Source organism: Oncorhynchus masou, chromosome 27 (assembly GCF_036934945.1).
Source record: "Oncorhynchus masou masou isolate Uvic2021 chromosome 27, UVic_Omas_1.1, whole genome shotgun sequence".
NCBI lineage: Eukaryota > Metazoa > Chordata > Actinopteri > Salmoniformes > Salmonidae > Oncorhynchus > Oncorhynchus masou.
This window is the reverse complement of record NC_088238.1, coordinates 25,624,972-25,638,074: the sequence shown is the minus strand read 5'-3', so window position 1 is coordinate 25,638,074 and position 13,103 is coordinate 25,624,972. Positions and strand designations below refer to the sequence as shown.

Below are 13,103 nucleotides of genomic sequence, written 5' to 3'. Positions count from 1 at the left end.
CCGGTGGTTTGGATGAAAAGTGCTCTTGAATAAATAGTCACTAATTTGTTCTGTATAGGATTATATTGTTGTTTTATGAGGCTTTGGGGATGGCTGGAGAAGTGGAGAAATCGGTCGCTGTGGGTAGCGGCAGAGCGCAGGCTTTCAGCAGGGGGCGGAGGGAGAGAGCTATGACAGCGCTTATCACACAACCAAAGAAGTAGGACGAGTTGCATCCTAGCGCTACTGTCATTTGCAGACGGAGTACAGCTCTCGCCGCTTTTGTTCAGCCATCGCGCCCCGTGCTGCTAGCTAGTCAACAATGGTTTCTATCATTTCAGACCTGGACCCACTGAAAAACTGGAACGTGTTAAGGTAAGTCCAAGTCCCGGTTTCTAGCTCGCCTCGCGAATGCAGCAGAAATTATAGGAGGGAATTGTTGTGATACCCAACGTGCGGTGCTGGGTGGGACGCGAGTGGCAAAGGGTTATCGCTGGTGAATGGATGTAGCGATTTGTTCTGAGGACGTGCCCACTTGCATTACATTGGCTTAAAGGGATAACGCGTTATTCTGGCATTTAGCCCCTTTTACACTTATCCAGAGTCAAATAAACTCGTGAATACCATGTGTATGCCTCTGCATGCAGTAGGCCGATAAAGGAAGTTAGTGGTAGTTTTGCGAGCCATTGTTAACAATGACTAGAAGTCTACAGGTACATTAGCAATGCTACCTACAGTACAGCAGCAATACTGCGCCCTCGGCAGTTTTTTTTTGTTGTTGCGATTTCGGGTCCTGTTTCGGTAAAGCTCTTGTTCTCTTTTCTCCCCTTCTCTTTCTGCTGTCGTGTCGGACGAATGCAAGCTGCTCATCAGCCCTCCATCTTATTAACCCTTGGTGATCTTCCCTCTCGCACCGTGGACCCCAAAGTTCCTCAACAATTTACAGTTGCCGATACCTACTGTAGACTATGGGCACCATCGTCATCCTCACCGACCCGTCTAGCCTAGACTACTGTCTTTGAGAGCTGCGTTATCACAACGCCTTGGGAGTCATATAGGCTACGTATATATTGCAAAGGATGCGTTGAGTGGACATTTATTGCAAGTTTATATCCCCTTCACTTAGCTCTCTTTTGTTTATGAAAAACTCTCATTTACAGTTTAGCCTAAAACATGGCATGTTTTTTGATTTTTTTTAAACACAACATTGTTAGCTTAACAATTTGAGTTGAGTTTCTCCACTCCGTCTCTGCACCTCCTGAAGGAATAAAAACGTTTGTTGCTTCAAGTTTTCACATCACATTTTCGGAGCAATGTGTAGCCTATTTTCATTATAGTGCTCAGCAGGGTCATTTCTTGAAAGAATGTTGTGAAGCTAGCTGAGAAAATAACCTACTTGCACTCAGAGCCGCTGGAAGTAGGGGTGCTGATGGGTGTTTACAGCACCACCTGAAAAATCTGGGGGGGGGGGGAAATCAAATGTTTCTGAAAAAAATATTTTTCCACAAAAGTATTTTTCCACTGGGGCTTTAATAGTCCTGTATTAGCGACATCCACCCCTAAACTACTTCCCACAGCTATGCCTGCACCTGTGGTCCTCTGCTCAGTTCCTCTCTGTTTCCCTCCTCCAGGACTGTCTTACAGCTACAACACTATAGGTTACACCAATATATATATGGCTCTGGGCTACACTAACACTCTACCCTTTCATATTACCATCTAATAGCCTACACCTGCAACATGTCTATTTATGCATTCACTGTCATTTAACATTTTAGTCGGCATTTGTGACTTTTAAATGCTGGAATTTGAATATTGAAGACTTTTTTTAATACTAAATAAGTCATGATTAATTCCCTCGACGGACTCCTCATCAGCAGAGATGGTCTAGTTCTGATTCTGAAATTCTATTTTTGAGAAGCCACAGTGACGATGGAGCACGAGGCTCCAGAAATCTCATGCAGAGCTCAAAAAGTCCTCTGTTTTATCATTCCCTATTTACATATTCCTTACTACTTACTAGAATTTCCTCATCAATAAATCAGGAATATATATATTTTATCACAGGAACCCTAAAGAACATGCTTATTGCTGCTGTGACTGTGAGCCTGTGAAGACGGAATGATGTCAGTCTAGCTTTATAGTGATGCCCCATGGAGCCTGGAGCATGAAATGGCTTGTGGCACTGACCTGTACACACTCACATTAAAAGGTGAAGATGGGGAGGATGACCCACTGTTTCTCTACGGAGGCTATTTCCTGTCTTTCCTATTCCACTGATCTGTTTGGTTAACCAGGACGCCCCTCTGGGTGATAGAGAATCTTTGTAATATGTACGCAGTTGGTACTTCTGAGTATATCAGGAATGGAATTCTTAACCTTTCAGTCAACTTTTGAATGTGTGTATGAAATAGTCTCTCTTTTCTAAGTGGACACACACACACACACACACACACACTGCGCTGGTAAGCGGAGGGCGGGCCCCGATCATTGAGGGATGTAATCTGTTTGTTGAAGGACAGGATGAGAGATGGGCGATGAAGGGAGAGGATGAGGAGGGGAGAGGATGAGGAGGGGAGTGATGGAGGGGTATTTGTCTCACTCTCTTTATTAAACCTCTGCTGCTTTAGATTAGCTGCAGGAGCAGCTGTCCGTCTCTCAAGACTGAGCATCTTAATAAAGACCAGCTTAGGGCTGGCCCTCCACACACACACACACACACACATCCTCTTCTATCTCCCCCTTTCTCTTTTTCTCTCTCGTTCTGTCTCTTTTCTTTCACTGTTAGCTTAGTGTATTATAATGAAGCAACTCTGTGCTTCTTCTCCGAGGCACAGCCGCATCTCCCTAATGAGGATCACCTCCGACACACACACACACACACACACACACACACACACACATACTTCACTAACATACACACACATACCATTAAGACACCGACAGTCCCAAACAACTCCGTCACATACAATTAGCAGCACTCCCCGTGGCGTGGTATGATTTGTGCATGGTGTTATTGTGTGGTTGGATAATATGCAGGACGAAAAAAGTACAGTCTCTCCATTATCTTGGATGTTGTGTACACTGTGTTATCTTGGATGTGGTGTACAGTGTATTATCTTGGATGTGGTGTACAGTGTATTATCTTGGATGTGGTGTACACTGTGTTATCTTGGATGTGGTGTACACTGTGTTATCTTGGATGTTGTGTACACTGTTATCTTGGATGTGGTGTACAGTGTATTATCTTGGATGTTGTGTACACTGTGTTATCTTGGATGTGGTGTACACTGTGTTATCTTGGATGTGGTGTACACTGTGTTATCTTGGATGTGGTGTACACTGTGTTATCTTGGATGTGGTGTACACTGTAGCTTCTTATGTAGTTTGTTGAGATTATGTGGTCTCACATCCATATTGTTTTGCTCTCATTCCGGGAGCATTCAGCATATGACCATCCATCATGCCCACTGCACTGTACGGAACGTGGGTTCATTTGCTGTTGTCAGAGGACACATTCCTGAAGATCTAATAGGAAATACATCATATCAAACTAACTTCAGTAGATGTATCTGTGTGACCGATAGGGGAGGTTGTGTGGAGGTGAATGATGCTGAAGGATAATAACATTTTGATATGTAAGACTGTTAGAAAACCAACGTGTACTGAATGTGCCGATTTCAACCGAAACAGAGTATTATATATAAGGTTCTCGATCTGTGTCTTAACGATAATCTGCCTGCTGCTCCAGATTGATGTGGACATCTTTACCCTCCTCTGGTCCTCTGGTCCCCTGGTCCTCTGGTCCCCTGGTACCCCGGTCCTCTGGTCCCCTGGTCCTCCGGTCCTCTGGTCCCCTGGTCCTCCGGTCCTCTGGTCCCCTGGTCCCCCGGTCCTCTGGTCCCCCGGTCCTCTGGTCCCCTGGTCCCCCGGTCCTCTGGTCCCCCGGTCCTCCGGTCCCCCGGTCCTCCGGTCCCCGGTCCTCCGGTCCCCGGTCCTCCGGTCCCCCGGTCCTCCGGTCCCCGGTCCTCCGGTCCCCCGGTCCTCTGGTCCTCCGGTCCCCCGGTCCTCCGGTCCCTTGGTCCTCCGGTCCCTTGGTCCTCCGGTCCTCAGGTCCCCTGGTCCTCCGGTCCCCCGGTCCCCCGGTCCTCTGGTCCCCTGGTCCTCTGGTCCCCTGGTCCCCGGTCCTCCGGTCCCTTGGTCCTCCGGTCCCCTGGTCCTCCGGTCCCCCGGTCCCCTGGTCCCCTGGTCCTCTGGTCCCCCGGTCCTCTGGTCCCCCGGTCCTCTGGTCCCCTGGTCCTCAGGTCCCCTGGTCCCCCGGTCCTCTGGTCCCCTGGTCCTCTGGGTCCCCTGGTCCTCTGGTCCCCCGGTCCTCTGGTCCCCCGGTCCCCTGGTGCTCTGGTCCCACGGTCCTTTGGTCCTCTGGCTGGACCTCAGTTTACTTCATCCTTATCTGATCAACTCCATTGTGTGGCTGCTGCAGCCTTTCCTTCTGACTATCATACATTTATCACACACACACACACACACACACACACACACACACACACACACACACACACACACAGGTATCGCATCCAGACAAAATATACCGTATACGCACGTACACACACACACACAGCTCAGTTTATCTGTGTAACAAAGCGTTGTTGTGGGGTGTAAAGCCTGTCTGTTGCTCTCATAGTCAGCCTCTCCTATTCTGAAGAGCAGCACAGTTATTCCATAATGAGAAACGGCATGCTTATTAATTCCACCCGATTACATCCAGAATTACAGTTAGCACGCACACACACACACACACGGAGCAATGACAAGGTAGGTCTGTTATTAGATTAGGGAGCGAGGAGAAGTCCGGTTTGTATTCTATTACAGGGCTGGTTTAATAACTGCTGGATGTGATGCCTGCCAATACGGGAATAATCCAAAGAGAAGGCGACAGTGAAGGAGTGTGAGAGAGAGAGAGAGAGACAGAGAGAGAGACAGAGAGAGACAGAGAGACAAAGAGAGAGAGAGACAGAGAGACAAAGAGAGAGAGAGAGACACAGACAGAGAGAGAGAGAGAGAGAGAGAGAGAGAGAGACACAGAGAGAGAGAGAGACACAGACAGAGAGAGACACACAGAGAGAGAGAGACACAGAGAGAGAGAGACACAGAGAGCGAGAGACACAGAGAGCGAGAGACACAGAGAGCGAGAGACACAGAGAGCGAGAGACACAGAGCGAGAGACACAGAGCGAGAGACACAGAGCGAGAGCCACAGAGCGAGAGACACAGAGCGAGACAGAGAGCGAAAGCTCTGACTATGTACAGACTCAGTGAGCATAGCCTTGCTATTGAGAAAGGCTGCCGTAGGCAGACATGGCTCTCAAGAGAAGACAGGCTATGTGCTCACTGCCCACAAAATGAGGTGGAAACTGAGTTGCACTTCCTAACCTCCTGCCCAATGTATGACCATATTAGAGAGACATATTTCCCTCAGATTACACAGATTCACAAAGAATTTGAAAATAAATCCAATTTTGATAAACTCCCATATCTACTGGGTGAAATTCCACAGTGTGCCATCACAGCAGCAAGATTTGTGATCTGTTGCCTCGAGAAAAGGGCAACCAGTGAAGAACAAACACCATTGTAAATACATCCCGTATTTATGCTAATTTATTTTCCCTTGTATACCTTAGCAATTTGTACATTGTTAAAACACTGTATATATATATATAATATGACATTTGTCATGGCTTTATTGTTTTGAAACTTCTGTATGTGTAATGTTTACTGTTAATTTGTATTGTTTATTTCACTTTATATATTCACTTTATATATTATCTACCTCACTTGCTTTGGCAATATTAACACATGTTTCCCATGCCAATAAAGCCCTTGAATTGAATTGAGAGAGACACAGAGACAGAGACAGAGAGAGAGAGAGAGCTTTTAACAATAAACAATGATTGTCTTCATGTAGAAACCCTTTGGAGTGTAATGTAAAGATCTAGGACCGGAGCCTCACTAACTTGAGATGTGCCTCTCGAAGCAGCGTTGCATAAATCATTCATTAACGTCAATGGGAAGGACATTTGCATGAACATTTGAATTACCCACACACACACACACACACACATACACACACAGAGAGATCTCAAGTCTGAATTATTCAGACATGATGAATCGTAAACGGATGTTCATACAATCACACAGTGAGCCCTATGAGCCCTGGTCACAAATAGTGCACTGTGTTGGGAATAGGGTGCCATTTGGGGCACAGACAATAACAGCATCGATAAGCCACAGGCTGTTTTCACCTGTGGTCAATCATGTAAATAATGTATGATCTGTCGACCACACAAATGCCCCGGTCTGGAAACGGAAGTGTATGTGACTTTGTTTTGTCACTGGGGGATTTGGGTATAGATGGAGGAGTCGGAGGATTGAGGGTGGGGGGTTGGAGGATTGGGGGGGGGGGGGTCATTGAGCATTTGACCCAGTGTTAGTTTTAATTAATCCAGTTAACTGTGGATCCGACTCAATGTAGCTTTATCCCCGAGACACAAATCTATCTATCTAATTACTGAGGCCAGTGTCTGTCTGATGCGGTTTAAATCTGCAGTGTGTGTGTGTGTGTGTGTGTGTGTGTGTGTGTGTGTGTGTGTGTGTGTCCATAGCCTGCTAACCCCCGCAGGTCATAGGATTACACACACTGACTCTAAATCCACCCTGTGCTCCTGGCTTGGGTCTTTTAATCTGCACCTGTAATAATTCCCATGTGTCGCTGGTGTAGAGGAGTCGACCGCAGAACGCCGTCCAAACAGACTTCAGCGGAAGTTGTTACAGCACCCCAATGGATGTGCATTGTGTGGCCAGAGGAGGGTGACACCAGGCTGGGTAGAGACGGAGAGTGAGGCCCCCTTAAAAAAATAATACTAGACAAGTCAGTTAAGAACAAATTCTTATGTTCAATGACAGCCTAGGAACAGTGGGTTAACTGCCTTGTTCAGGGGCAGGACGACAGATTTTTACCTTGTCAGCTCGGGGATTTGATCTAGCAACCTTGCGGTTACTAGTCCAACCCTCTAACCACTACCTGCCGCCAACCCTGGACCTCGTTGTTCTGGTTTGGAAATGGACATTATGTGCTCAGCATTATTCTCAGTGTTTTAAGAGAGCCTCTCTGAAACAAAACATCAACTGTAAGCCTGGGTAATGCAATGACCTGTTTATTGTTTATTGACAGGGTTGTGAAAGTGAAAGTGATGAATGGAGAGAGTGATGAAGCCACTCTGACCCGTGGCGTTGGAATGGAAAGAGGTGAAGAGCAAACCAGGCAGGGTGGTAGACGGAGAGAGAGCAGGGGGGAGAGGTCGGTTGGCCTGCTCGTCTGTGATGGACTCCAGTCACCACGGCGATTCACTCTTCAGCTGGACCCCTGTCAATCAGAGCATTGTGACGCGGGGGCGGGGTATTGTGCCACTGCAACGAAGCGAACAATACAGTGTTCTGTGTGAATGGCTCAGACGACGCCAAACCCCCGGAATCAGTTGAAGATCATTACATATTTTAGCTCAGCAAGCTGGATAAAAACGTGAGAGAGACGAAGGAGAGAGAGGGAGAGAATGCGAACAGGGGAGGGGCATGACACCCATCATTATCACATATTGTTCTGAAATTGTTTCTGTAGTTAGAAACAGATAAGATTAACATTCTTGCAACATTATTTTGTTCAAAAGTAATTTTAAAATTAGGCAAATTGATTGCACCCAGTTTGGCCCCTTTAATGTATAGGATTCGCATTCTATTCAATAAATATAGTACCCAAAATCTGATCTAGACCAAACTTCTTCCTACCATTTAAGTCAAAAGACACCCATGGACCCCCTACATCTCACGCCAATTCCATAATCAGTTATCTGATAATACAGGTGGTATTATAATAACAATAATAATGTTAATCGTTTATTAAACATCAATAGTGCCTTTCATAGAATCTCAAAGCAGTTCAAGAGCAAAAAAACAACAAGCAATAATCAGTGCCATGACAGGTCAACCAATAGAGGCCAAGTCTTCTTCTCTCTGGAGATGGAGAGGGTTTGTTCATGGCTTGATGGAAGGAGCTGGTCTGAGGAGGGTAGATGATGGTGATGGAGTCTGCTGGTGATGTTATAGAGGGCAAGTCTGGGGACCAGCCTGAGTCTTATAGTCACTGGACTTCTCCTCTTCCAGTCTCACCCATTTGGCTGATGCCTCAGCAGCTCTGGGCTCCAGAAAGCTCACCGCACACAGTTCAGAATAGTAGCCAGTCGTCCTCACTACGAGCCCTCTGCCTCAGCACTGCTGTATCCTCTGTCTCCCGTTCCTCTCACGTTTCAGGCCAGGCCTGAAATCATGCTCTCAGAGGATCAGGGACTGCCAGCCAGGTGAAACAAAAACAAAGTGGTAGTCCAATTGGTAGTTACAGTCTTGTTCCATAGCTGCAACTCCCGTACAGACTCGGGAGAGGCGAAGGTCAAGAGCCATGCGTCCTCCGAAACACGACCCTGCCAAGTCGCACTTCTCCACACAATGCTCGCTTAGCCCGGATGCCAACCGTACCAATGTGTCGGAGGAAACACCAACAAGGAGTTGTTGGAGCACGATGGGACAAGGACACACCGGCCGGCCGAACCCTAACCCGGACGACGCTGGACCAATTGTGCGCCGCCTTATGGGTCTCCCGGTCATGGCCGGCTGTGACACAGCCTGTTATCGAACCCGGGTCTGTAGTGACGCCTCTAGTGCCTTACATGCTGACAACACCGCTCGCATCGTGTGCGTGAACGTTGCAAAATACATTTTCTAAACAAAAACATTATCCAGCCAGCCAGCCAGAACAAAAACATTATCCAGCCAGCCAGCCAGCCAAAACAAAAACATTATCCAGCCAGCCAGCTAGCCAGAACAAAAACATTATCCAGCCAGCCAGCTAGCCAAAACAAAAACATTATCCAGCCAGCCAGCTAGCCAAAACAAAAACATTATCCAGCCAGCCAGCCAAAACAAAAACAAACATTATCCAGCCAGCTAGCCAAAACAAAAACAAACATTATCCAGCCAGCTAGCCAAAACAAAAACATTATCCAGCCAGCTAGCCAAAACAAAAAACATTATCCAGCCAGCCAGCTAGCCAAAACAAAAACATTATCCAGCCAGCCAGCTAGCCAAAACATTATCCAGCCAGCCAGCTAGCCAAAACAAAAACATTACCCAGCCAGCCTGCTAGCCAAAACAAAAACATTATCCAGCCAGCTAGCCAAAACAAAAACATTAGCCAGCCAGCCAGCTAGCCAAAACAAAAACATTATCCAGCCAGCCAGCTAGCCAAAACAAAAACATTATCCAGCCAGCCAGCTAGCCAAAACAAAAACATTATCCAGCCAGCCAGCTAGCCAAAACAAAAACATTATCCAGCCAGCTAGCTAGCCAAAACAAAAACATTATCCAGCCAGCTAGCTAGCCAAAACAAAAACATTATCCGCCAGCCAGCTAGCCAAAACAAAAACATTTGCAAGTCTTTGGCTCAAAAACACCAGATATATGCAATAAGAAAATAATATATATTTACAGAGCTCTATGCCTTGGCTTCCTCACAGCGCCATGGCAACCATGGTATGGAGCTGCTGCTTAAACTATTTTGTCTTCTTCCTTTACGTGTTATTCCCTGTGAATCTCATTTCCCTGTTCAGAGTAATTAGCCATTGAAGTCGCTTGCATTATTTACTATAAATGAGTGTGAAAGTACCAGGTTTTGCCCACTAGATGCCGCTGTTCCTGCTACTGCCACACCCTTTTATAAATTTTGCCCCAGGTAGCACGCACACACACATCTTTGGGTAGAAAACCAAAACCTTTAACACATAAGGAATATATATTGTGTGGTCATCCTCACAATTCAAGCCAGTCCTCCATGAAAGCCAATCAGTTTGTCCTCCTCTTAGCAACCTAATGCTTCAACCCAACTGTCCTTGAATAGTCCAACAGCTCTGAGAGGCCTATCCTTATGGTGCAATTCTCACATGAAGACTTTTCCTACAAGCCCAAAACTTTGAAGGAAATGGGCTTGTGACTAAAATGTGGTGACAACCCTGACAAAATGATGAAGCATGTCAGTCGTATGTTTTTCAGTACAATTATTCTAAAACTTATCTATATGTAGTGTGGTTAAAGATATTTACCATTAAACCCAACCCAATACCGTTATAATTGCAGAAGACTATACCGTGTGCATTTGGGACTTTTTCCATTGTGGACTATTCGAACTGCTAACTAACTTTATACCTTTTCTCAAGGGAATAAACCTCACACAGAGGGGCTGTTTCCTGGACACAGTTTAAGCCTACGTGAAGGACAATCTGAATTGCTTTCATAGAGGACTGGCTTGAATTGTGAGGAAAACCATTTTCATGTAACCTTTATTTAACTAGGCAAGTCGGTTAAGAACAAATTTTTACATACAATGACGGTCTACCGGGGAACAGTGGGTTAACTGCCTTGTTCAGGGACAGAACGACAGATTCCAACTCTCTAACCTGCCGCCCCAAAACTTACTCATTGTTACGAAAAATGCTGGTCCAAATCAGATGTTAGTTGCTATATTTATTGAAGATTATATGAATCCTATTTAAATTTAAAAGGCCAATTTGGGTGCAATCAATTAGCTTAATTTGTATTATTATGTTTCAACAAAATAATGTTTCAGGACTGCAAATCTTATCTGTTAGAGAAACTACAGATATCAAGTGCACCCAAACAGAAACGATTTCAGCACAATCTGAGATGGTGGGTGTCGAAATCCTCTTTCGTGTGTTTTCTGAGGTGGAACCAGATGTGGGTCTAACAGAGGGAATCTAGTAGGCTTTGTTTAAACCCCAGTGTTTTTTCTACTCCACTTGGCTGAAACAGAGAGGTGTCCCTGGAGAGAGAGAGGGAATATGAGAGAGAGAGGGAATATGAGAGAGAGAGAGAGAGAGAATATGAGAGAGAGAGGGAATATGAGATAGAGAGGGAATATGAGATAGAGAGGGAATATGAGAGAGAGGGAATATGAGAGAGAGAATATTGGAGAGCGAGAGAGATACACTAAACAGACCTCAACTAATAAGATAGTGTAGGTAATACCAGTACCTCTAATTTACCATGTTACACAGTCCCACCTATTTGTCTTTGCATTCAACTGACAATGCAACATGAGTCTCCTACCCCCCCGTCTCTCCCCATCGGCAGCTCAGTGTGTATAAGACATGCTATATCCGCTGAGAGGTTAAACTCCCTGTGTCAGCCATATACCAGGGGAACATGCTGGCTTAAAAGCCTCCGTGGCGCTGTCTCGTGTGTGTGTGTGTGTGTGTGTAAAACTGATCTGTGACAGAATAAGAAACACACACATCACACTGAGACATGCATGAGGCAGAACCACCGGGGCTTTTACGGCTGCATGTTCCCCTGGATCTGGCTGACATAGTCTGTCGTTAACCTCTCACACGTTGTGTCTGGCTGATGTCAGATGTTGTATTTGTTTTTAGATGTTGTCAGACACACACGCATCACGCACATGCTCAGTGTGATACATTCCCACAACCCTCTCTTTTAACGCAGTGGCACACACATTCTCAGGACCCCTCTCTCTGTGCCATATCCCAGGGTTTTTGACTGACTGAGTGTTGTAGCATGTGGCTGCTATAGAAGCCATCTCCGGTGGCACTATAGTAGATAAACTTAGTCATCCGTTGTCAGCCCTGGGTGTCGAGTCAGTCGACTACTTAAAACACACACACCTTCTGTGACTGCTTTCAGGAGAGCAGGTTAGTCAAAAGCTGTGTGTGTGTGTGGCGTGTGTGTGTGTGTGGCGTGTGTGTGTGTGTGTAAGATTGATATGTAGGCCTGAGGTGATGTTTTATGGGGATAAATGTGCCGTGAGAACAGGAGATGTTCAATATCCAGGGTCTCTCACACAGGCTGGTTTACCTTACCGTACACTGCACCGGGAGTACGACAGACACACACACACACAACCACCGGGCAGGAATGACAAATGTGTTTAATAATGCAGACTCAATAACATACATGCGCACACACACACACACACACACACACACACACACACACACACACATACTGTTTATTCCTGGCTCTGTTTTACTGCCAAGCTTTGTTGTTGCTTTGTTTTAGTCTTAGTCTCAGAGGCATCAGGGTGTGTATATACACTCTAAAGCTTCTGCCATAAAGCAGGTTTAACCCCCCCTATATGTGTGTGTTTCCCCGGGCACAGTAGGGAGTCTCACAACCTCCTCTGGGCTGAAATCATCTGTAGGGTTTATGGGTAGGGCTTAGAAGGGCTGAGAAACCAGGGAGGGCTCTCTCTCTCTCTCTCGTTTCAGTACATCGTCCTCTTTCCGACTCTTTCTCTCCTTCCAATGTCAATCTGTCTCTTTCTCTCTCTCCTCCTCCTTTTCTCAGTGATCCTCAACAAGCGTGTAAAAGGGAACGAGAGCAGGAAAAGAGAGGAAAAAGAGATCTTGTCTGAATAAATAAACAGCTTTTGCTTGAAACCGAAGAGGAAAGCTTAGTGGGGGTCGGAGGGAAGACAGGGATGGGAGGAAAGGGGATAGTCAGTGAAGGAAAGAAAAACATTGGCTCTCTGCCCATTGAAAAAAAAAAAAATAAATCTCTTAGCCTGTGTGTGAATAATGATTTTTGGGAATGCTCTGGACAATAACCTGGTAGAGAAAACTGACCAATGGTAATAAAGATGACTGCTTAATAGGCGTGATCCAATAGGTGCCCATGTCACAACCACCAGGAAGAGATGATACAGCAGAACACACAGGCAGTCAGCTTCCTGCCAAACTGCCCTCTACCTCCCGCTGTTTCTTTCTCCTTCTTTTCTCCATTTCTCTCTCTCTTCTGTCCCTCACTCTGTTTTCCCTTTTGTTATGCTCCGGCTTCACCGTCTGCATAGCAACACCCAGCGTGAGCCTTCCGTACCCCAGGGGCAGCAGAGAGCAGCAGAGCAGGGACCTCACTCTATCCCTCTACTATCTCTCTACTGTATAGACGCAGATAGATCTCTCCACTATCTCTCTACTGTATCTATCT

At 46.0% G+C, this 13,103-nt stretch overlaps 1 protein-coding gene across 1 annotated transcript in view; it reads left to right on the top strand.

Annotated features, from left to right (window-relative positions):
* Positions 1–200: 200 nt before the first annotated feature.
* LOC135515894 (CUGBP Elav-like family member 2) overlaps positions 201–13,103 on the top strand; it is a 220,646-nt gene continuing 207,743 nt past the window's right edge. Inside the window, exon 1 of the mRNA XM_064939730.1 lies at positions 201–354. Within this exon, the coding sequence (XP_064795802.1) occupies positions 302–354 (53 nt within the window). The 5' untranslated portion in view covers positions 201–301. The remainder of the gene's footprint in view (positions 355–13,103) is intronic.